At 38.4% G+C, this 25,026-nt stretch overlaps 1 protein-coding gene across 4 annotated transcripts in view; it reads left to right on the forward strand.

The window, feature by feature from the left end:
- CSMD3 (CUB and Sushi multiple domains 3) overlaps positions 1–25,026 on the forward strand; it is a 767,725-nt gene that overhangs the window by 497,932 nt on the left and 244,767 nt on the right. For all 4 annotated transcript variants that reach the window (XM_075415663.1, XM_075415665.1, XM_075415666.1 and 1 more), the window contains 4 exons: positions 7,693–7,849; positions 12,377–12,568; positions 20,000–20,126; positions 20,976–21,178. In XM_075415663.1, coding sequence (XP_075271778.1) covers positions 7,693–7,849; positions 12,377–12,568; positions 20,000–20,126; positions 20,976–21,178 — 679 coding nt within the window. The remainder of the gene's footprint in view (positions 1–7,692; positions 7,850–12,376; positions 12,569–19,999; positions 20,127–20,975; positions 21,179–25,026) is intronic.

Consider the following 25,026-nt stretch of genomic DNA (forward strand, 5'->3'; position numbering starts at 1 on the left):
CTGTCAAACATCTCTTAGAAAATATGTATCTAAACCAGTTCCATTTATAAAAAGTTAAAAATTAAACCACTTGAGGTGCTTCCTTAAAACATATTTTCCTGATCACATATAATTAAAAAAGAGATTGAAAATGTAAACCTTGTTGCCTTAATGTGTATTTCTATTCTATACTCTTCTGTTTCTTTCTGCCTCATCTCTCAGTTGAAACTCTTACAAAATGTCTTAATCCCATCAAATTCTTTTTCCATGTGTGCGTTTCATGAGGGAGTCTTGTTTTAGGAAATACCAAGCAGCAGTCACAACTTCCAAATATTTTCTCGTGGAACCAGTTCTGATGTCATCTGTTGATTCGTATCATTATTAATTGCTATCATCTCCAGGAGCTCAAAAAGAATCAGTGGAAGATTTGATGTGTGACTAACTTGGGAATGTGCTTAGTATTTAGTGTTAATATTTTCAAGATCAGGAAAGTAGTCTTGGTTATCCACATCTTTTTCCTGTATTCTCTTACTGATTTACATTAATCTCAGTAAAACCTCTTTGAAGATAAATTCGCATGAACCTACTTTTATATTTGTAGAACTGGTAATGAAAATGAAAATATGGAAAATGCTGCCTAATTTGCTCACTGTGGAGAATACACTTTTGGCTACAGGAGTAGGACATTAGGTTTATACTTTAATTTTAAATCAATCAATAATATTCAACAAATACTGTAAACCTATGTAATATATATTACTTCTTTGCACATGTATATAAACTTTAATGTTTTGACCAAACTCTTTAGAAATTTCTGAGCTAAGTAAAGAATAATGAAGTCTTCTGGAAAGAAAAATGGCAATGGAAGGAAGTTATGTTCAAACAAAATATATGATCCAGTCTTACAGCAAAAAGCTGAGTGGCGTACAGAGAATAGTACACAGTTCCCTTTTAACTGAACTAGGGGTGGGAAGGAATTCACCATTTGGAAACCAAGATACTTAAACAACAGCTTCCAGACAGGGCTTCCTTCCCACAAACACAAATGAAGAAACCCCATAATATTTCACAATTAAAGCTCAGTCTTTTAGCTACAGACTTTGTTTAAGAAATGGGTAATGCATCTCTGTTCTTCAGAACTCATAGATAAAAAAGTTTACAAATAAGCTAATCATATACTTTTTGTTACTTTATCTGTCAGCTAATATTTCAGATTACAGGAACTATGCAGATAAAATTCTATTAAAAGTCTGAATAGACAATATTCTACTAAACTTTTGATGTGCCATTTAATCAAGTTATGGGGTCTGCTGCTTACTACATGAATTAATTGATTATAGATCAAATTTATAACTGACAAGCACTGTGACTGAAACAAAGAAACTGGTGGACTGGGAACACAGATGTAGAGGGAGACAGCAAATTTATAACAAAATAAATCACTGCCCTTACTGTTACCCCTCAGGCAGAGAAGGAGGAGTTCCCATTCATCAGTTCTGAACTGGTATAGAACACAGGTTTCAGTGCATATAATTTGTTTTTCATTCGCTTCATTTAGTACACAGTTCTCTTTTTCCCTTATTGATGTAAGTGCTCTGGCTACTTAGATTAATGTTCTAGGTGTTTGAGTTTTTTTGGCTTGTTGGCTTTTATAGGAAACAATAAGAAATATATGTTTTTCTACTTTTTTTTTTTTTTTCTGTAAGTCTATAACCTGCTTGTGATAGGGTCACATCTTGTTTTAATATTCATGACAGTTTCTTGATTCATATAAAGAATTTAAGATCAGTATAGTCACTCTATATTATTCTCAGAAACTGTATAGCCATTGTTTCCTTCTTTGTAATTGTCGTGATAAATGAGTTTGTGCACTGTGTTTCCAGAAATCATAATTTTTAGAGTAAACTGCTATGTGGGAGGCAGGGAAAAAGAATACTTGGTTTCCAAAGTATGAAAACATTTCTACCTGCTTTTTTCCCCTGCTTTTATCTCCACTCATCAGTTTTTCTTGTAAGCTCTGCAGTCTTTGGTAGCTGTAATCAAATCCCCTAGATCTGCACTGAAAGGAACAGAGTTGCCATTCTTCTACTTGCCTGAATTGTCCATTGCTAGTGATGAACATTCTTTGTGTTGAAATCAGCTGAATGTAGAAAGTGTTCTTTTATGTCAAAGATCTTCTAATATACTTTTCTAATTTACTGTGGGAAACACATCTTTTAAAATTGAAGACTGAACAAAGATAATATGATTGCTTTCTTATTTCCGGTAGATTTCAACATAAACAACAATGTACCTATACATGGTACTAATTAATGAGAAGTTTTCTGTTAATGTTAAAAAAAACAAACCCCCACCCCAAAAAATCTGCAGGCAGATTCCACAAGTGAAACTAAAACAAAAGAGAAAGGAACAACAATATGAAAAGGACTGAGATGGAAAGAGAACATCAGCTGATCATGGGGTTTGTCATTTTCCTTTTGTAGTAGGTTATGTGCTTGGCAGTAAGTAGAGTGAGATCTGATCGGTCAGTCACTGAGGACATCTGCTCTGGAGACAGTCCAATATGCAGTTGAGCAGCAGATCAAGGTGCACAGGGGGTTTTGCTGAGGCAGCAAAGCACCAGGGCAGCAGAGACCTGCCAGGAGCCAGCAGCACTCAGAGGAGCCGGCCAAGTGGGAGACTTGCAGTACACATAACCCAGCAACCGGGCATGATTCTGTGACCATCTGCAGAGGTCAAGGGAACTCGTCCTGCCCAAAACTCAAGGGAGAATGGTGGGCACTCATCTGAGAGCAAAGGCTGCAGCTCTGGCTTGGGGGTCTGCAGCATTTGCTCCAGAGGTGGCCAATGCCTCCACCCAGACGGAGATGCTGAAGGGAGATGCCACAGTGCAGACCTCGGACTGCAGAAAATGCCTAGACCTTTCTCCTGTGGCAGGGACAGGCAGCAGACCTGCCTGCAAAAGTTGTGCCACAGTAGAGGACCTCCCGCAGCAGGTGGCTGAGTTACAGGAGGCCATGAGAAGGCTGTGTAACATCAGGGAGGCTGAGAAGGAGTTACACAGCTAATTCCAGGCACAGTCTGCAGTGCACCCGCAGTCCACCGCCAAACAACCGCAAACTCCCCTACTGGAACACACAGAAGGGAAGGGCCTCAAAAATTCAGAAGAATGGAAGCTTGCAAGAACAAGGGCCAGCAGCAAAAGGACAGTTCCCTCAATGCCTGAGGTGCCCTTGCGAAATGGATTCACCGCTCTGCGGACTGAAGAGGAAAGACCTGTCACATCGGGAGAGATGCTAGAGCCGAGTAAGGCAGCCCAATCTGCTTGCTGTGTAACAACCAGCACAACTAAGAATAGGCCATGGGTGATACAGAGACACCCATTTCCCAAATTAATGCACTCTCTAAAGAGGCGTGCTTCTTACCAGGGGTTTGTATCAGATCAGAGGCATCACTGAGAGACTACCAAGCCTTGTACAGTCCACTAACTATTATCCACTGCTGTTGTTTCCCGTGGGCACCAACGATACAGTCATGAGCAGCCCGAGGAGTATCAAGAAGTATTACAGAGCCCTGGGAGCAGCAGTGAGAGACTCTGGAGCACAGACAGATTTTTCATCAATCTTCTCAGTCAAAGGAAAGGGGTTTGAAAGGGCCAGTTGAGACTGGCAAATCAAAAATTTTTGCCTCATTCTTCAACAGCAAGTGCTCTAGTCACACCGCGCAAGTTGCAGAAGGCAAAGACAGGGAGAATGAAGAACTTCCCACTGTAGGAGAAGACCAGGCTCAGGACTGAAGGCGCTCAAGTCCATGGAACCTGATGAGATGCATTCGCGGGTCCAGAGGGCACTGACAGATGAAGTTGCAAAACCACTCTCCATGATATTTGAGAGGTTGTGGCGGTCTGGGGAGGTCCCCACCAATGGAAGAAAGGGCAACACCACCCCCATTTTTAAAAAGGGAAAAAAAGGAAGACCTGGGTAACTATAGGCCAGCCAGTCTCACCTCTGTGCCTGGCAGGATGATGGAGCAGATCCTCCTCGAAAATACGCTAAGACACGTGGATAACAAGGAGGTAACTGGGGACAGCCAACATGGCTTCAGCAAGGGCAAATCGTGCCTGACCAACTTGGTGACCTCTGAATGTCATCACTAAGCAAGTAGAGGAGAAGAACGCCAGCAGTGTGCCATGGCTGTCAAGAAGGCCAAGGGGATCCTGGGGTGCATTAGGAAGAGTGTGGCCAGTAGGTCGAGGGAGGTTCTCCTTCCCCTTCTACTCTGCCCTATTGAGGCCCCATCTGGAGTACTGCATCCAGTTCTGGGCTCCCCAGTTCAAGAAAGATGAGGAGCTACTGGAGTGAGTCTAGAGCAGGACTACGAGGATGATGAGGGAACTACATGATCTGTAAGGTCCTTTCCAACTCAAGCCATTCTGTGGTTCTGTGATGTGTCAGATGAGATTGCACATATGTGGAAGAAAATGGCTTTAAGAATTATTTTTAATACTGTGATGAAGCGATCTTTTTCCTTTTATTAAAACACTCGGTGCATCAACAGGCAGGTAACACTGGGGTCAGTAAACCAAATAGAAGACCTGGCATTAAGGGTTCCCTTTCCCTGTGCTTAGCTCAGCACTCTTTGTGGTCCTCAAAACATGGAGGATTCAGTTTTACTGCATTAGTTAGCTGTCTCATAGGTGGGCCAGCTTTGAAATATGTGCACACGGTTCAGTGTTTGAGAGTTTTTGTGCAAAGACTTTGAAGGGAGCTAATCTTCAGTGCTTTTGATTGATCTGTTTCTAAATAATCTCCACACTTGCCATCATAATCCTTTTAGAAATATCATCCTGAAAACATGAGTGAGAAACAGGTAATAAATGCAAGGGACAAAAATAATCCCAAACATACGCGTCCTTTTCTCTCTATATATTAGTGCTTCTATTTGCAAGTCACAGAAATTATACATTTGACAAGGTGTTGACAGTCTCATCTCTGAGCTGCTGATTTTATGTTATTTCTTCTTTTTATAAAGGCACAGATCTTCATATCCATATGTCTTTCATGTGGTATGAAGAATATTAATGCAATTTTTTGTGCCGTTGCTCCTCCTTATGAATTAATAATTTAACAGACCTAGCCATTAAATAGCTGATAAAGATGGACCTGTTTTCTGAATAGCTTATCACTGGCATATTCAGGCATTATAGTCATGAATCAATTATCATTGCATTAATGCTACAGGATGACTTTAAGGAAAATACACCCAACCAAATAATAGTTTCATAGCGATTATTCTTGGCCATACATTTAGCACCCAAGCCAAGTAAATCCAGATGTGGTGGCAAGGCCTACAAGAAAGAATAGTCCTGTATTAACAAAAAGGTAATGGTGCTAGCTTAATTCACATATAATCTCGTCTTCTGGATTGAATTTTGAAGCAGAATTTCTAACTCATTCAAAATCTTTAGCAAAACTCCCACCTGCTTTTAGAAGCCTAGAAAGAAAATGCTGGTTCTGCAAATCTCACAGGAGAATGTGGGCTGTTACCACTTTCTTTGCAATTTAAACTGTATCATTTAAATTACATCTACAAGTATCTATTTAGTGCCTGTCAACTTCAGCGAAGCACAAAAAAAGACAATGTAACTTAAATTGAGAATTATATTACAATATATGCATCCATTTGTCTCCTAAGGGAGACCCCACTATCTCAAGAAGAGAAGTATATGTTACTTTGAATACCTGAAAGTCAGCAACCAAAAGAAAAAAATATTTCTGTTTCATTGTCAAATTGATCACATCCCTCCCTCATCGAAAAGCAGTTCTCCTACTCAAAGAATCATAGAGTTTCAGAAGTGTTAAGGTACTTTAAATTTTGTTCCTTCAGAGAAGTGATACAGGCTTAGAAGTATTACACAGTGGGACAGCTAGTTAGCCCATGAAATAGAATTAGTGTCAACTCTGTAGAGATGTCAGTGTGCCAGTGTGAAAGGATTAGTATGGTAGAACAGTTAACAAAATTAGCTATAAAGTATGTGTGGGGAAATTCTAACATGAAGAAAATTTGTATCATAAAGTGGATTATGGGAATTTCTGATGAAACACTGAGAGTAATTGGTATAACTTTATTAATAGCTTCATTGGGTTAATTATTAGTGAAACATACATAGCAGGAAAGGGATTACTCTTATGTGGTGTTTAAAAATAAAATAAATCCTGAATCCTTGGGTTTTATTAGCTATAAGTAGCTTGCAGAGATAAGGGAGAAAAAGCATTAAATTCAAGCTGGGTTTTCTTTAAGTCTGTCATGATGCAAATGTCTCTGTGGAATAGCAGTAATTCACCTGGAATGGCCGTTTCTTACATTTACTCTTTTTAAGGATATTGACATTTAAATTTGAAGTTTGCTTGATATTTTTTTGGTTGTTTCAGTAAAAAACAAGGAATGATGCCAAGTAATTTTGCTGTGCTTCTTAAACTGCTGTACAATTATTTATTCAGTAGAGGTGGCTAGAAATGGCTTTTGCTTTATTTCAATATGTCATTAATGTAAAATCTTTGCTATTACTAGAGTCATGAGGATTTCTGCAAAATAGGATTTACATGTAGAAGTCCTTCTGCCAGATGGGGAACAGGCATCATAATATTTCACATTCGATTTGTTGCCTTACTACTGTTGCTGAAGTATTTGCTGTGATTTCATGGTGATATAGATTTCTGTTTACAAATGAAAGCTTTAAATGTATTTCAGATTAATACTATTAGATCTTATCTAGAACTGGACATCAATTTGCTATATTTTTACTAAAGCTTTAGAATTGTTCCATATTGCAATTTGAAAATGATTCAGAAGTCAGTTTACTGATTTGCAAGTGAAATTTTTCTTAAAACACATTTATCAAAGTTTTACTTATTATAGAGATCACTAAATAAACACTACAGGACGTAGTGGTTGGGTTACAAGTTATTGTTAAGTTATAGTTTAACTATTTTTAGAAATGATAGGAATGCATCAAACTGTGATGGTTTAAAGCAACCAAGCTTGTAAGGATATTTATTGAGAATTATTAAAAGATTGTTTTATATATTTAGTAGCCTGATAGAAGTTTCTGTTTCAAGTATGGAAAAGAACAACTCTTGAAAAACATAAATAATTAAAGTGCTATATTCCAATTTACATATAGATTACATTACTGTTTCAACTTACAGAAGCAGTTGTTCAATTTGTTTTATTTCCTAGTCTTCTTTTACTTTATGGTTGTATTTGAACCTCTCTTTACATAGAGAAACAGTTCAGAGGTTTATTTAATAAGCAGGAGTTGGGGAGATGCGAGCTTTTCTATTACACCTCTTCAGTGACTTGATGCAGACACAGCTACACAAAATAGATGTTTGCTGATAGGTTGTGATCAGCATTACAATACTGGCAGTGAAAAAGGAAACATAGAGGTTGAAGAACATTGAGCTGATACGTCACTTCTGCCCACTTCTATTGTTATGCAAAAAAAGGAACTGACATATTTTAAATTGTGCGTTTGAAAAATCACCACAATTTAGTTAACTGAAAAGAGGCAAACAGCACGTCTATATAGTACTTCGGGTTGACTGGCAATAGAGCTGTCCTCCCTCTTAACGCAGATGTACAGAATTATTCTGTAAATGAAATACCTCATTTTTTTTCTTCATAAGTGTAAAACTCGCATTTGTTTTACAGATCTATGATGGCAAAGACAACACTGCTCACTTGCTGGGTGCGTATACTGGGGCATCATTAAGAGGCCTGACGCTAAGTAGTACTTCAAATCATTTGTGGTTGGAATTTAACTCAGATATGGAGGGCACTGATGAAGGTTTTCAGCTTGTGTATACCAGTAAGTATTTGAGAAAACAGCAATAATACATTTATTATTTTAAAGGAATGAAAATTCTTTGCTGAGAAGATGTAAATGTAATCAAAAGACAAATAATAATAAAATCAACACCGAACCACTGATCACTCATCAAAAGTTTCATAACTGTACCTCAAAAAACCCCAAAATGTCTAGAATACTGAAACCTTGCTTTGTCAGTACTTTGAGTAGTTTGATACTTAAACCACTGTCTTTTTTTTCTGAAGGGTTATTTTAAATTTTTTTTCAGTCTTGGTAAGAATAAGAAAAAATAGGATCATTTTCAGTTAATTGTACTAGCATATAAAAGTATCTAAGTGTGTGAGTAGTTTTAAATGTGTTACCAAAACCCATTGTTTCATAAAGATAATTAATTAGTAAAAGACATTCTTCAGACTTCTGCCCAATACTAACTTTGCATTAGAGTAGCAATTTCTGTGTTTGGATTATTATTTAAAATAGTCTAATTTGGAACCAAAAATCATAAAGAAAGATTCCTAATAAAAACTTTTCACCTATATGTAGACTGACAAAATTAAACTATGAAGATAAGAAGATGAAAAATCTTTTCAGATCTCTGGCTTAGAAGATGTGCAGGAAAGTGTGACATCTATTTTATCAAGTGGCAACTTCTGAAAATGTATATGGTTGTTACATGTGTCTATTGACACATAGTGTATATGACTTCTTTAGTGTGTAGCTATTTCATCATCATTGAAATATTATATAAATTCGATTTTTTAGAAAGCAGAGCAGTATTGTAATTGATGTGATTTTGCCTCAATTTGACACAAAAGGACCAGGCAGTTACTCTCTCACTCCCCTCTCCCCTCTGCCGTGGGATGGGGAGGAGAATCTGAAGGCAAAAAGGCAAAAACTAGTGGGTTGAGATGAAAACAGTTTAACAGAAAGGCAAAGGGAGAAGAAAACAATCAATAATACTGATAAAAGCATATCCGGTATGCAGTATTCTCACCATCCGATGCTCAGCTTGCTCCTGAGTAGCAAAAAGCCATCTCCTTCAGCCAGCTCCCCACTTGAATACTGAGCATGGCACCACATAGTGTAGAATATCCCATTTGATTGACTATTTGGGTCAGCCCAACCAGCTTCTTGTGAAAATTAACTCTGTCCCAGCTGAACCCAGAACAGTAAGGCATTTCTGCAATGCAACTATCAACACCCTTTTTTCTCTCTGTGCTTAAATCATTCATTTTCACCTGTTCAAAAAATGTTCTTACATTTCAGAAATTCTCCATCATGTTTTTAAAACTATTTCTAATAAAACTAACATCAGTTTAACAGAATGAAAGGAAATTGTTTCAAGATACTACCAGAGTATGCAATTGTTTTTCAGGTGAAAGTTGTATAATTATACCACATAATAGCCTGTGATATCATAGGGCTGTACCCTATGACTAAAGATAGACCTTCCCTGTGTTAATATATAAATGCTGAGGTATTTAGTTTTTATTATTTCTATAGGTGCGTTCAAGCCCACCACTTGACCCTCATCATTATATTTCCTGTCTTTTGAGAGAGGCATTCTTGTGTAATACACTTTTGCAGTCTGAATAGCTAATTGCCTGAACAGTGCTGAATCTTCTTTGTAGATATTTGTAGAACTGGAAGAGAAAAAGTGAGAAAAACTCATGGGTCAAAATAAAAACAGGGAGGAAAGGGAAAAAGAAAAACCCAGTGATGCAAAGGCAGTCACTCATCACCTCCCACAAACAGACCAATGCCCAACCAGTCTCTGAGCAATGGCCCCTTTGGAAAGATTACCCTCCACTTTTGTTGCTCAGCATGGCATTGTATGGCATGGAATATCTCTTTAGTCAGCTGAGGTCAACTGTCCCAGTTGTGTCCCCTTCCAGCCTCTTGCCCACCTCCAGCCTACTTGCTGCAAAGGCAGAGTGAGAAACACAGAAAGACTTGCTGCTGTGCAAGTACTGCTCAACATCAGAAACATTAGTGTGTTGTCGAAACTGGTTTAGTCAATCTGAAACACAACACTATATGGGCTGCTATGAAGATGATTAACTCCATCCTAGCTGGACTCAGTATGCTCCATCTCCTTTACACTCTCCCTGCAAATTTATATGCATGGATAAGATTCCTCCTGAGCCTTCTCTTCTCCAGGTTGAACAGTGCCAGCTCTCTCAGCCTTTATCCATAGGAGAGATGCTCCTATCCCTTAATCATCTTATTGGCCTTTCACTGGACTCTTCATTAGCTTCACATCTCATATTTGCCAGCCCAGAAATGGACACAATACTCCAGTGGTGTAGTGGATATGGCCTCGTCAGTGCTTAGGGTATAGGGAAAGGATCACCGACGACGACCTGCTGGCAACATGCTTCCTAATGCAGCCCGGGATATTACTAGCCTTCTTTGCATCAAGGGCAGCTTGGCATCCACCAGGATCTCCAGGTACTTATCTGCAAAGCTGCTTTACAGCATATTCTGGTGGTGCAGTTGCTCCTCGCCAAGTACAAGACTTTGCACTTCTCCTTGTTGAACATCCTGAGGTTCATGTTGGTCCATTGCTCCAGGCTGTCAAGGTCGCTCTGGGTGGCATCATGACCCTCTGGTGTACCAGCCACTCCTCCCAGTTTCGTATTATCAACAGACTTGGTGAGGGCACTTTCTGCCTCATCATCCAGATCATTAATGATGATTTTGAACAAGATTGGACCAAATATTGACCCCTAGGGCACACCACTAGTTACTGGCCTCTATCTAGACTGTGTGCCACTGACCATCACCCACTGGCCATTTTCCATTGTGAGAAATACATCTAATAGTTGTTTTGCATAGATATAGACAATGCAAACTTCCAAAAGTACCATGGGCTTATCTTGATGGTTTTAAGTAATAAACAAAATCCCCACAAACTGTAATGAAACATTCTGTGTCTTCAGGGGCACATTTTGGGTATTCATGCTCTTTCAGTTGCATAAAATAGCCAACTATTGCCATTGCTGATCACCTTCACTATGTCCCTAGCTACCCAGTGGTTCTCCAGAATACAGTCTTCCTTTTGGTCCTGTTGCCAGAACTGTCAGCACTGTTTGGATAGCTGAAATACACTTACGGCTGCAAAAGTGCTGCCAGTACCTATACTTAGGCAATGGAGTTACATGCTCACCCTGAAAAGGGAAGTGATCACTTAAAAAGACTACTTTGATGCTGTGTCTATAAGTAGGCCATCCAGAGATGAGGACATCCTGGGGACCAAGGCACATTTTAATATGAAAAAAGGTTCTTAATTTGGAACTCACATTAGCCCATTTTAGAGCTGCTGCAGTGCAGTCTGTAATGGGAAACAATAGCTTAACTACGAATGAGAAGTATTCAGCTCAGAGGTTGTGGAGGCTCTTCAGGAGATGAGTCATTTTCAGTGTGACAATGAATGAGCTGAGGGAAGAACTGGGAAGAGACAGCATTTGATGTGGCTTTTTTTCCTTACATGAGCAAACAGCCTTATCCAGCCTGAAGCATTTGTCTGTAAAACAAAATAACGATTCTTTTTTCAATCAATCAATAGCAATGATTCAGTACCTCAGGAGAGATTGTGAAATGCTACCGTTGACCGGATGGACAAATATTTTGTAAATGACTTCACTGAACAAAGTAGATATTAAAAACCCTTCATTTGCTCCTACGTCACCTACATATAGGAATATCAATTTGACACAATGTGCCTTTTTTACCTACAAAGATTTTGAGCTGCATGATACTGACAAAATACATTTGGTGTTGAACAAAATGAGGTTTCAAGCTGCTTCTTAGTTAATAACAGAAAATCTTTTTTGGAATAGACAATCTTTCTTTCAAATTATAATTTATGTTTCCCCAAATGTTAATATGCTTTCTGTTTCTGTATAATGCACATGATTTTATTTCCTTCTTGCTCCACGTCTCTTTATTCTCCAAAATGTCCAAATTGTTTGGCTTGAATTCTCTATATCATCGTTGTTATTGCTTCCTGCATGTGGTTTTTTAATTTACAAACTACTGAATGCAGGATTATGGTAAGGATTGATGAATAAAACAGTATTTCTTTGGTGCCATAGGTTCTATTGTGCTGTTGGTGTTACTGTGCACAAGAACAACAAACAAATCTGCTGTGCAATTTTGTTTATGAGCCTTTAAAAGTCTATTCAGAAACTAGATTGTCATCAAAGTAAATGGCAGTCACTTTAGCCGCCGTTTTGTAATTTATCATATCATTTTAGAAATTATTGATATTGATAATTAATTTCCTTCTCAGTCTTTAATTGGACTCTAAGGAAAAATGTTGTGAGATTCGTTTGGTTTGCATGATCTAAGTGAGGGGTAGAGACCATTGTCCTATTTAGACTGTCTGAAAACAAAGAAGCCTTAAATATGTTATTACGTGAAGTCTAAAAACATTTGATTTCCATTTGGAAAACAGAAAATCTTACTTTCATTGATGTATTTATCTGTTTGATTTTTAACTACAGTGTTTTATTCCTGCCACAGGTTTTGAGCTTTCGCATTGTGAGGACCCTGGTGTGCCACAGTTTGGATATAAAATCAGTGACCAAGGCCATTTTGCTGGAAGCACTGTAATTTATGGATGCAATCCAGGTTACACACTCCATGGAAGTAGCCTTCTAAAGTGTATGACTGGGGAAAGAAGGGCATGGGACTATCCTCTACCATCATGTATTGGTATTAGACTCTTTTATGTTTTATTTTTTTATTTACTTAAACTATTATCTGAATATAGCAAACAGAAAAATTGTAAGGCTTTTTAGATCTATGTGAACTCTTAACTGTATGTAAACACATCTATTTACATATCCACTTACAGATCAGTTTGCATTGATCTCTTTTAACCCTATGTGAGTGCTGTTGCCTTTTTTAAGTTTAAAAAAGGTAGTAACTATTAAACATTAGTGCATACTAAAATTCCTAATACATGAAAATCTAGTTATAGTCAGAAAATTGTAAACATAAAAAGATAGCTTAACCAGAAAGCCAGGACCATATATGTATTAAGAGGGGTTGTAAGATACTGGGGTTTTTTTCTAGTTGTATCTAAGTAACATTAAGCTAGAAAACTTTTCATATATTTACATATAAATGCTATTAAATGAATTAAAATAAAACTTTACAGATAGAAAGAGATATAGAGCTATATTGTTTTTTTGTCACTTTGTTCCTGTTACATTGCTATGATGAATAACACAGTATTATACACCTTATTATGATATTACAGTAACTTTATAAGTAGTGCAGGTACTTCCAGGCTCAATTTCTTCCATTGGAGAGCAAAAAGGAGACAAGACTTAAATATTCTAGTAATTTTCTTCCCTTTTCATCTCCTTTTAGAGGAAATTGGGATTGAGCAAGCAGGGGAACCAAGGGGTGAAACGCACTCTGTGCCTAGATTTAAGTTTGACAGAAAGCAATGGACTTTGACATATCTTTATCAAGACATAAAAGCTATTTAGGAAAAATATATAATAAATAAGAACGGAACAGCTCTCTTAGACTAATAATTAGGGGATAAACACTTAAACTGTAAAGTTTGGATAAGCCTTAACTGATTTCTACATCATTTAAGATATGTGAAACTAAAGAATTAGGGGAAAAGTGTGACATTGGAATGTGTAAGTAGAAAATAGATGTACAAAGAATGTATGACAGAAATTGAAACAAAAAGATTCCCCGATGGAATGCACCCAAGAGTACTGAGGGAGCCGGCGGATGTCATTGCTGAGCCACTCTCCATCATCTTTGAGAGGTCCTGGAGGACAGGAGAGGTGCCCGAGGACTGGAGAAAGGCCAATGTCACTCCAATCTTCAAAAAGGGCAAGAAGGAGGACCCAGGGAACTACAGGCCGGTCAGCCTCACCTCCATCCCGGAAAGGTGATGGAGCAGCTCATCCTGGAGGTCACCATCAAGCAAGTGGAGGAAAAGAAGGTTATCAGGAGTACTCAGCATGGATTCACCAAGGGGAAATCATGCCTGACCAATCTAATAGCTTTCTACGATGACATGACTGGCTGGGTAGGCGAATCACAGAATCACAGAATCACAGAATAGTAGGGGTTGGAAGGGACCTCTGTGGGTCATCTAGTCCAACCCCCCTGCATAAGCAGGGTCACCTACAGCAGGCTGCACAGGACCTTGTCCAGGCGGGTCTTGAATATCTCCAGAGAAGGAGACTCCACAACCTCCCTGGGCAGCCTGTTCCAGTGCTCCGTCACCCTCAGAGAGAAGAAGTTCCTCCTCATGTTCAGACGGAACTTCCTGTGCCTCAGTTTGTGCCCATTACCCCTTGTCCTGTCACTGGGCACCACTGAAAAGAGCTTGGCCCCATCCTCCTGACACCCACCCTTCAGATATTTGTAGGCATTTATAAGGTCCCCTCGCAGCCTTCTCTTCTTCAGGCTGAACAAGCCCAGTTCCCTCAACCTCTCCTCGTAGTGGAGATGCTCCAGTCCCCTCACCATCCTTGTAGCCCTCCGCTGGACTCTCTCCAGTAGCTCTTCATCCTTCTTGAACTGGGGAGCCCAGAACTGGACACAGTACTCCAGATGAGGCCTCACCAGGGTAGTGTAGAGGGGAAGGAGAACCTCCCTTGTCCTGCTGGCCACACTCTTCTTGATGCACCCCAGGATCCCATTGGCCTTCTTGGCAGCCAGGGCACACTGCTGGCTCATAGTTAACCTGTCGTCCACCAGGACACCCAGGTCCCTCTCCGCAGAGCTGCTCTCCAGCAGGTCCACCCCAAGCCTGTACTGGTGCATGAGGTTGTTCCTCCCCAGGTGCAGGACCCTGCACTTGCCCTTGTTGAACCTCATCAGGTTCCTCTCTGCCCAGCTCTCCAGCCTATCCAGGTCACGCTGAATGGCAGCACAGCCTTCCGGTGTATCTACCACACCTCCCAGTTTGGTGTCGTCAGCAAACTTGCTGAGGGTACATTCTAACTCTTCATCCAGGTCGTTGATGAAGAAGTTAAACAAGACTGGGCCCAGTACTGACCCCTGAGGGACACCACTTGTCACCAGCCTCCAACTAGACTCAGCGCCGCTGATGACAACCCTCTGAGCTCTGCCATTCAGCCAGTTCTCTATCCACTTCACCGACCACTCATCCAGCCCACACTTCCTCAGCTTCCCCAGGAGGATATCATGGGAGACTGTGTCGAAAGCCTTGGGAAACTTGTCGAAAGCCAAGGGAGAGCCGTGGATGTTGGACACTGTCTCCCATGATATCCTCCTAGGGAAGCTGAGGAAGTGTGAGCTGGGTGAGTGTTCCGTGAAGTGGATTGAGAACTGGCTGAATGGCAGAGCTCAGAGGGTTGTCATCAGCGGCACTCAGTCTAGTTAGAGGCCTGTCACTAGTGGTGTCCCCCAGGGGTCAGTACTGGGCCCAGCCTTGTTTAACTTCTTCATCAACGACCTGGATGAAGAGTTAGAATGTCCCCTCAGCAAGTTTGCTGATGACACCAAACTGGGAGGTGTGGTAGATACACCGGAAGGCTGTGCTGCTGTTCAGCGTGACCTGGACAGGCTGGAAAGCTGGGCAGAGAGGAACCTGATGAATTTCAGCAAGGGCAAGTGTAGGGTCCTGCACCTTGGGAGGACCATCCCCATGCACCAGTACAGGCTTGGTTTGGACCTGCTGGAGAGCAGCTCTGTGAGAGGGACCTGGGAGTGCTGGTGTATGACAGGTTGACCATGAGCCAGCGGTGTGCCCTGGCTGCCAAGAAAGCTAATGGGATCCTGGGGTGCATTAGGAAGAGTGTGGCCTGTAGGTCGACGGAGGTTCTCCTCCCCCTCTACTCTGCTCTAGTGAGGTCCCATCTGGAGTACTGTGTCCAGTTCTGGGCTCCCCAGTTCAACAAAGATGAAGAGCTACTGGAGAGAGTCCAGCGGAGAGCTAAGAGGATGATGAGAGGACTGGAGCATCTCTGCTACGAGGAGAGGCTGAGGGAGCTGGGCTTGTTCAGCCTGAAGAAGAGAAGGCTGAGAGGGGGCCTTAGAAATGATTATAAATATCTGAAGGGTTGGTGTCAGGAGGATGGGGCCAAACTCTTTTCAGTGGTGCCAAGTGACAGGACAAGGGGCAATGGGCACAAACTGAAGCACAGGAAGTTCCATCTAAACATGAGGAAGAACTTCTTCCCTTTGAGGGTGATGGAGCACTGGAACAGGCTGCCCAGGGAGGTTGTGGAGTCTCCTTCTCTGGAGATATTCAAGACCTGCCTGGATGCGGTCCTGTGCAGCCTGCTGTAGGTGACCCTGCTTTGGGAGGGGGGTTGGACTAAATGACCCGCAGAGGTCCCTTCCAACCCCTACCACTCTTTGATTCTGTAATTCTGTGAAAAAGATCAAATAAAATGTGAAGGTGCTAGGAAGTTGAAATTAAAAGTTTGAACAACAAATTTCATTTTCTGTTCCATTATAAGCATTAAAAATCATGGGGTGTATCATTGTAGTGACACTCAGATATATATATATATATGGGTGAGTTCTTGCTTAGTTTTAAAACAGATCAAGGCAAATATTTCTAAAATTATTCTTTTATTATTTAATTTATTTTCTAGATTATGTACTGTCCACTATTTACACTAATTGTGGGAATTCAACTTTCTCATATTCTAAGCAAAGTTTCAAAACCTCATATAGTTCAAATCTAGAAGATTCATTGGAAGGGGTTTGCTAGAATAGCTTACAGATGGGAGCTGAACACTGTTGTTTTGTGTCCCCTACATGACAGAGGCTGTTTGGAGGAAGGCTCCTGGATTTAGTTATTCAACAGTCCTTCTCTAAAATATGTGCATACAGCTCAAAAGGTATAGGTTGGCCACTTTTGAATTAGGAAGTGAACCAGATTCAGAGCTGATATAAACTAACAAAAAATGTCAACAAACTGAAATCCAGAGTTAAATCTGGACCTTTGTTAGAAGTGAAAATATGCTGCATATACTCAATATTTTATATCCTTTTTTTGTTTCAGTAGTGGTAAACCATCCAACCCAAATCACTAGCTTTCAAAAAGGTTATATGAATTAAGCACCTAGGTTTTCTACTGCCACCTGATTCTTTGTGAAAACCACATTATAATTATTCCAAAATATTCTGTAGAAGTGAATCTATTTAGAATGTGAATCAATCTGTACTATAAACTTCTTGAGTTTTAGATTGATCTTATTCAAAACATATCTATTAGTCTGCTATTTACAGGGAGGTTGCTTATCCGTCCGATTCAGAATGCCAGGTATTTGTACTGTTCTTCCTGAAGCAAACAAACGTACATAGATGATGTCATTTAATTTAACTTAGGAATTATTTATATTGGTTTTGTTTATTTCAATCAGATATTTCCCCATAGCCAAGTAATAAAATATGCTATTTGCATTCAGAGAAGAGTTAAACAGCTGTAAAGCTGTTGTCTGTATCAGCAGTAGCGTCCATCCCAACATGAGGATTGCATAGGTTTAGCTAAATAGATTTTAAAAGAATTTTGAATAACACAAGTGAGATTTAGTTTAGAGAAGCTTAAGAAATCAAAAAGTCTTTAAATGATGGTAACAAATAATGATCTTGAATTCCACAAACCTTCTGGTTTTATTGTTAGTTCAGGATCACTGCAGATGCTTTAAAATGCTCTTGAAGGGATGCAATATGAATCCTACAAAACGTCTTAGACATCAGTTGATGTCTTCTTGGGCTGAAAAGTACATAGCAAAAGACTAATGATGTCTTAGTAATGATACATGAGGAAACTGGCTAGAAGAGAACTGGGAAGCAGAAAGGCGGTTAAGAAATGCACAATATCAGCAAGAAAAAGCATGCTCAGATTAGAAATGTTCTTCAAAGAAAACAACAAAATTGCATCACAACATTTTTTTGTACAGGACTGAGACGTCTTTTAGATATCTCTGTTTGGACATAGAGATATTTAGATATCTCTTTAATACGTCCTAACGTCTCTTACTTGTCTGTGATCAAAGCAGTCAATTTCTGAGACTTCAAATTCAGTAATGTATTAAATAGCAGGAAGTGAAGATGAATCAGCAATATAACTCTTCTAACATTTCTGGTTTATAGGAATCCTTCTTTCAACCTTCACTTGTAGTTAGAATCAGATTGAAATTAAGCTACTTTGCTATGAAAGGAAACTTAAAAAAAAGAATTACTGCAACACTGATGGCCTTTGTTTCCAGAGTATTTGTTTATGTGTCGAGTAGCTGTATGCATTCAAGTTTTGCGCTTACAAGAACTTGGTCTCAGCCCACCACAAGATCTTTTATGATCTACAGACTGTTCAGGCAAACCCGGAGAATTTGTGAAGACAGTGATACTTTACATGAAATGTTTTACATTGACATGTACAAATAAGATGCTTTCCTGGATATTTATGAGCAGCGTAAGTTAACAGACACTTTAATTTGCTTAAAATTGGCTTAAAAATGCTACTGTTCTTGTTTTAGTATCATTTTATGGAAGAATGTGACATTGACAAGACAGAAGCAAAAATGTTTTCAAGCAGTTATCGTAATCATAATTCTTAAACATCTAGTAAATGTTACAATACAACATAATATCCATGGAATTTACAGGAAGAAATGTAGTATAATATATATTTCCTTCACATCCTTAGAAGAATCTTTCGCACTGACACTTGGAGGCAAAATTAAGATTCTTAATTAGGATTATCTTCATAGTAAGCAGTCTAGAGATGTAAGATAAAAAGGATTTTGCTCTGACTGCAGTCTGAGAAGATGCTGCTTTCTGAGAATTCACCACTTGCACAGCTCTTTCACAACCAGCAAAACTGTGAAGCTGGAACCTTGCTGAAGAGGCAGAAATAATCTACTGGGGAGAGAGAGGGAACCTTTAAAACCATAATAAAAAAGCAAACTGGTTATCTTTTATGAAAACTAGAAATTGTAAACTTACAGTCATTCAGTGGTCCTGGATGCAACACAATTAATTTTAAATTTCATTCAGTTTGCCAGTGAGCAAGTTTTTCTTTATAGTGTACTCTATTTATATCCTTACTCTACTGGAAGAATAATACACTATGCTATCCTCTGAGCCAAGTAATTATGAAAGATTTTTTTTTTTCATAGAAGTATTTAGTTATTGACAGATTGGCAAAGTGGTTAGAAAAGATATGAAAGGCCACCTGTCTCTGCAAATTTGCTTTTATTATGTCAGAAAATCCATCAAGAATAGCATTTCAATGATATTTTATCACAGAACTCACAGATTGTAAGGTAATAAATCTCCCTACTAAATATTTCAGGCAATGTTACATCAAAGTAAAACTGCATAGTAATTATACCAAGAGATCTAATCAAAGCATTATTTTGGCTTTGCACTTCACAAGAGAGGAAACATTGAAGGGACTTTAAAAGTGAGGAAAGGAAAATAGGAAGCCTTTAAAAGCCTCAGGGATCTACTTTAAAAAATACTAGTTTTTCTCAAAGATTAGCTGTTAAGATTATGAGATACTCAGTTTTGCCTAGTGACTGGCTGAGGCCATCTAAGAGGGAGCTACTTACCATCTGTTATCCTCTAACAAATACTATAGTTTCACTGTGAGGACAAGTTTTGAGTAAGAAGTTTTACAACTTCTTTTTCTAGGCTGAAAGATTATATTCTCTTTGAATAATCTTCTTTTATTTTGTGTGCTTCTTCTACTTTTAAAAAAATATATATTTTATTTTTTACTTATTTATTTAGTTTTCTTAATTTAGTTCTAATGCTTTAGGATGCCATGGTGTTCTCAGTTTGTGTTTTTTTTTTTTTCTTTGTTTTTTAAAGTAACAGTCTATAGTCCTTTCTTTATATAATGGTATGTTTTCTAATTATTATGATGTGTTATAAACTATTAGAAAAACACAGGTGCCAAAGGAAAATACAAAAAATATTCAAAGAAAACCACTTTTACAGGTTCCTTTCCCAAGGCATTTCAATTCTTGTATCTTGTGTTACATTCTTAGGGCACAGTCAGGTTATTTGTGTTACTTATTCAACAAGGGAGTAGATGTATAAATGGATTGCTCAGATGATTAGATGGGAGACTATCTGTAATGAATTAAAAGTAACGCATAGTGTAACGTTGTTTTTTATCAGCTGAATGTGGAGGCCGTTTCAAAGGAGAATCATCAGGAAGAATCTTATCTCCTGGATATCCTTTTCCTTATGACAACAATCTGCGTTGCATGTGGGTGATTGAAGTAGATCCAGGAAATATTGTCAGGTACTGAAAACAAACCTTAAATTTATGAAAAATCTTTTTGATTATATAATAACCAAATCTTACCTGTACAGTGGGGAAAGAAGGCATCTAAGATATAAGATTTAGGATGCAGGTCAAAGCCAGTATTTTGGCCATTCTAAGATTGAATATATAGGTTTCTGTTGAAACCGTGTTTTTTAATAGACATTGTCTGATGAAGATAAAGCTTTAAAATTGATTATAATGTTGTGAAACGCTGGTGATTTTTTTTTTTTAAATCACATATTTCTATATTCAAACATATATATAAATGAAAACTGTTAACTGGAAATCTGTTTAAAAATTATGTGATTTGAATGCTAATTTAATGCCAAAGTTACAAGATCGAGTATGTACAAAGTAAAAAGTGCTGGAATCAGCAGAATTGTTTAGTGGAAGAGTCAACATTTTTTAAAAAAAACTTATATTTCAGTAGTTCTTTTTAGTTACACATTTATTCACACTGTATGGCTAACTGCATGAGTTTACAGTTCTATTTAATTTGTCTTGATTGGAATGCCGTACGTAATGTTGTCTTAAGAAAAAAAATATTTTTTGAAAAATTTATGTCGATACTTATAGATTATTTGAATTGCTGAACCAATATATTTACTTCATGGTAGGCAAAAAAATTGTTAATTGCAAAAGAATTTTTGTTTCAAGTACATTTCTGTATTGGGTTTTTATGCACCCAGTGATAAAGACGTGAAACATTATGGAAAAACACTCTTGGAAATCAAAATTTATTTGCTTTTTTCATTTAGTTTTGTTGCTAAAGATATGTTGTTGAGTAATATGAAAGCTGATAATGAAATAATTGTATTCTTACAGCCTCCAGTTTCTTGCTTTTGATACTGAGGCATCCCATGACATTCTAAGAGTTTGGGATGGTCCACCTGAGAATGAGATGTTACTCAAAGAAATTAGTGGATCCCTTGTTCCTGAAGGCATACACAGTACTCTCAACATCGTAACTATCCAGTTTGACACAGATTTTTATATCAGTAAATCTGGATTCGCCATACAGTTTTCAAGTAAGTTGATGAAGTTAAATTCTTTTTTTTATAATCATCTGTGTTCACTCACAGATAAATGTAGTGCTGGGAACGATTGAAATCAATGACAATATTTCTGACTTTGTTATGGAAAGAATTGGTCCCGACTTACATATTTGTTGTAAAGCTATATTTTTATCTTAAAAGAAAAAAAACATCAATGTATGTCCTTTGCTAATTTTGCACCTTTAAGTGAAGTTCATCCTGCCTCACTGAAATATCATCTTACAATATGTTTTGTAAGTAGTAATGGGCTGTTTTTTCAGTATTCTCCAAAAAGGTATCTTGTTAAATATTTGGTACAAAACGCAGAAGAAAACAGCATGGAATTGAAATTAAGTTGCATGACTGGGGAAATCATTTTCCAAGGGTAAATAAATGAGGTGACATATTTATTCTGCTCTGTTTTCATTGATAAATTCTGGTATTGTGTTAATGCTACTTTAGAGATGGGTTTTCTGTTTGTCATTTTTAGTATCTCATCCTTTATAGATATGAACACAGGCACACATATGAGTGCATGCACACACACATGTATACACACACGTATGAACAATGGGCTCTCTTCTGCAAGTACAGATACATCTTCAAGACCGTTACCCTTTTTCTACACTCAGATTACAGCAGAATGCATAAATGTACAGGAGTGACAACTATTTTGAGATTTATCTTCTGTTTCTCCAGGGTCGTATCCTCCACTCACTTATGCATCTCTCATTCTCAGTCAATGAGCATAACTGAAGTGCATTTTCTATTGTATGTAATTCATATCATAAGAAAAAGTGTTTTGGAAGTTTTATTACTAGCTTGTAACAGAATGAACATATCACAAAAAGGTATCTAGAGAGAAGTAATATTTTGGGACAACAGCCGAAATATATTTAAGTGAAATTCCTTGAAGGCATTTCAAACTAAATTTACATTCCATCAGTGATACTTTTTCATGTTCTGTAACTCATTTTGCTGCCTTCTGAAAAGCTTCCACTAGTGGAATCCAGAGCCTCTTTCTCAAGCGTTAATTCTTTCAAATCCTATATATAGATTTTCACATCCTATATACATTTTCTAACTTCAGTTCCGAGAGTAGTTCTTAACATGGAGGTTAATTCAAGTTTGTCAGCTCATTGTCCTTACTTTCCCTGTTACCCCATTCCTGGCTAGGGCTGGGTGGTTTGTGACATAGTTAAATTGAAGGAACATTCTTGCTGCCATTTTATTGCCATAGAAATATTTATTTTTTCTTAAAAGCATTTCAGTAAGCTGTCTGATCTCATGAAAGACAGATGTAGCAAAGACACTTCACTGCAGGGATGTGCATCTTTCAGTCTTCTGTGACTGTGGAAAAATTTTTTGTGGACTTGTAACTTCAGTTACTGGCTTGACATATTTAGACAAGAAGTCTGAGTTATAATTTATTTACACAGCGAAATTTTAAAACATTTCAAAAGAAAATTAAAATAAGAATCGATTTATAGTTTTCTTTATATTCCTGTAGTTGTCTTGGGAAGGAGTAATCTGTATAATGAGACTAAAGAAAACAGAAGCTGTTTTCTGACAGTGTTCTGTAACTTTTTACAAGTGACCATAATATAATGCTTTCCTAAATCAAAATTTTAGTTATCTTAACAAAGATCAGAGTAATGACATTCAAGTGTGTGGACAGAATGTTACCAAACAGTGAGGCCAATTTTGTATCAAAGCCAAACTATTCAATGTCAGTGAAAAAAACATTTAAAGCAAAAGGTCAACAAAAACTGAATACTTCAGTCAGATTAAACACCTTCTTACTTTACCAGGTGTTAGGAGCTCCAAATTGGGCCCTGTCTTTAAGAACTCCCAAAATATTAGCAGGGTTTTGAAACTATAAGCCTGTAATACGAATATACAGTTTGTGATACAGATAGAATTATCCTCCCCCTCTGTTCAGAGGATTTCAGTTCACCCACAGTGCAAAACCAAGGACAAGGCAAACCAGCAGTGCTGTTCTCTGTTTCACAACTATATCCTTCACAGTTGCAGCAGATCAGGTTGAACACTATTCTGTAAAGAATAAAATTAAACAGATGTATTTTCACTCAGATCATCTTAATGACTTTTTCAGTAGAAAAGGTATTAAAAACTGGGTGATCAGTGGTAAGATTTTTCAGTGCATGAGTAGCCCTTTTCTGTGGTCCAAGATACTAGTGATTGCTTCTTTCCGAGAAGCTAGTTCTACTTTCCTGTATTCATACACACATATAAAGAAATATGCCATCTGAAATAAAGATAGATATGGTATAAAAAGCTTAAAACCCCTTATAGTTCAAAAAAATCCAACTCCCCAAACACACAATCTAAATGAAATAAAGATTTTCAAAACACTTCTCCACAGCTGGAAGACATTGCCAGCATGATTACATATTGTCACAGTATCCATTTTCTGTGAAGTTCCAGTAATTATCTGAAACCGTATGTCAATTAATTTATTTGGGCCTGGGTACCAAAGCTATGAGCAAACGCTTAGGGATAATAGATGTTCAGAACTGTTGAGTTCATATTTTTGGAAAAAGAGATCTACTTATGAACTGAGAAAAAATTTCTCATAAGGTTGTCCAATAAGACATGATAAGAACACTGTAGTACTTCAGATGGTTTTAACAAAATACATTTTCATAACTAATGTAAATAGATAAAAACAAGGACAATAAGAAAAAAGAAAATTAGGCTATCTTATTAAACCTGTGTCTGTTTCCCTAAGAAATAAAATATATCTGACAATAAAATCAGATAAAGTCCCACAGGAAAGAACTTGATCCCTCAAAAAAAAAAGTGAGACTATACTAGGTTGCAATGAAAACAAGACTATAAAAGTTGAGTTAATAATTCATAGAATCATAGATTCATAGAATCATTTGGGTTAGAAGGGACCTTAAAGATCTTCTAGTTTCAACCCCACCTGCCACGTTCAGGGACACCTTCAGCTAGACCAGGTTGCTCAAAGCACCATCCAGCCTGGCCTTAAACATTTCCAGGAAGGGGGCATCCACAGCTTCTCTAGGCAACAAGTTCCAGTGCCCCACCATCCTCACAGTAAAGAATTTCTTTCTTGTATCAGAACGAAATCTCCCCTCTTTCAGTTTAAAGCCATTACCCCTTGTCCTATTACTCCATGCCCTCATAAAAAGTCTTTCTCCGGCTTTCTTGTAGGCCCCCTTCAGGTACTGCAAGGCTGCTATAAGGTGTCCACGCAGCCTTCTCTTCTCCAGGCTGAACAGCTCCAGCTCTCTCAGTCTTTCCTCATAGAAGAGCTGTTCCATCTCTCGCATCATTTTTGTGGCCCTCCTCTGGACCCTCTCCAACAGGTCCATGTCCTTCTTGTGCCAAGGTCTCCAGAGCTGGATGCAGGACTCCAGGTGAGGTCTCACCAGAGCAGAGTAGAGGGGCAGAATCACCTCCCTCAACCTGCTGGCCACACTGCTTTTGATGCTGCCCAGGAGACAGTTGGCCTTCTGGGCTGTGACCACACATTGCCAAGCCACGTGTAGCTTCTCATAAACCAACACCCCCAAATCCTCCTCAGGGTTGCTCTCAATCCATGTCTATTTTTTTTTCTTTGGACTGCCCCAAACTATGTGCAGAACCTTGCACTTGGCCTTGTTGATCTTCATGAGATCTGCACAGGCCGAAGTCTCAAGCCTGCCTGTGTCCTTCTGGATGGCATCCCCTCTATCCAGTGTATTGGCTGAACCACACAGCTTGGTATCATAGGCAAACTTGCTGAGGGTGCACTCAGTTGCACTGTCCGTGTTGTCAGCAAAGATGTTAAACAGCACCAGTCCCAATATGGA

The sequence above is a fragment of the Opisthocomus hoazin genome, chromosome 3, assembly GCF_030867145.1.
Source record: "Opisthocomus hoazin isolate bOpiHoa1 chromosome 3, bOpiHoa1.hap1, whole genome shotgun sequence".
Taxonomy (NCBI): domain Eukaryota; kingdom Metazoa; phylum Chordata; class Aves; order Opisthocomiformes; family Opisthocomidae; genus Opisthocomus; species Opisthocomus hoazin.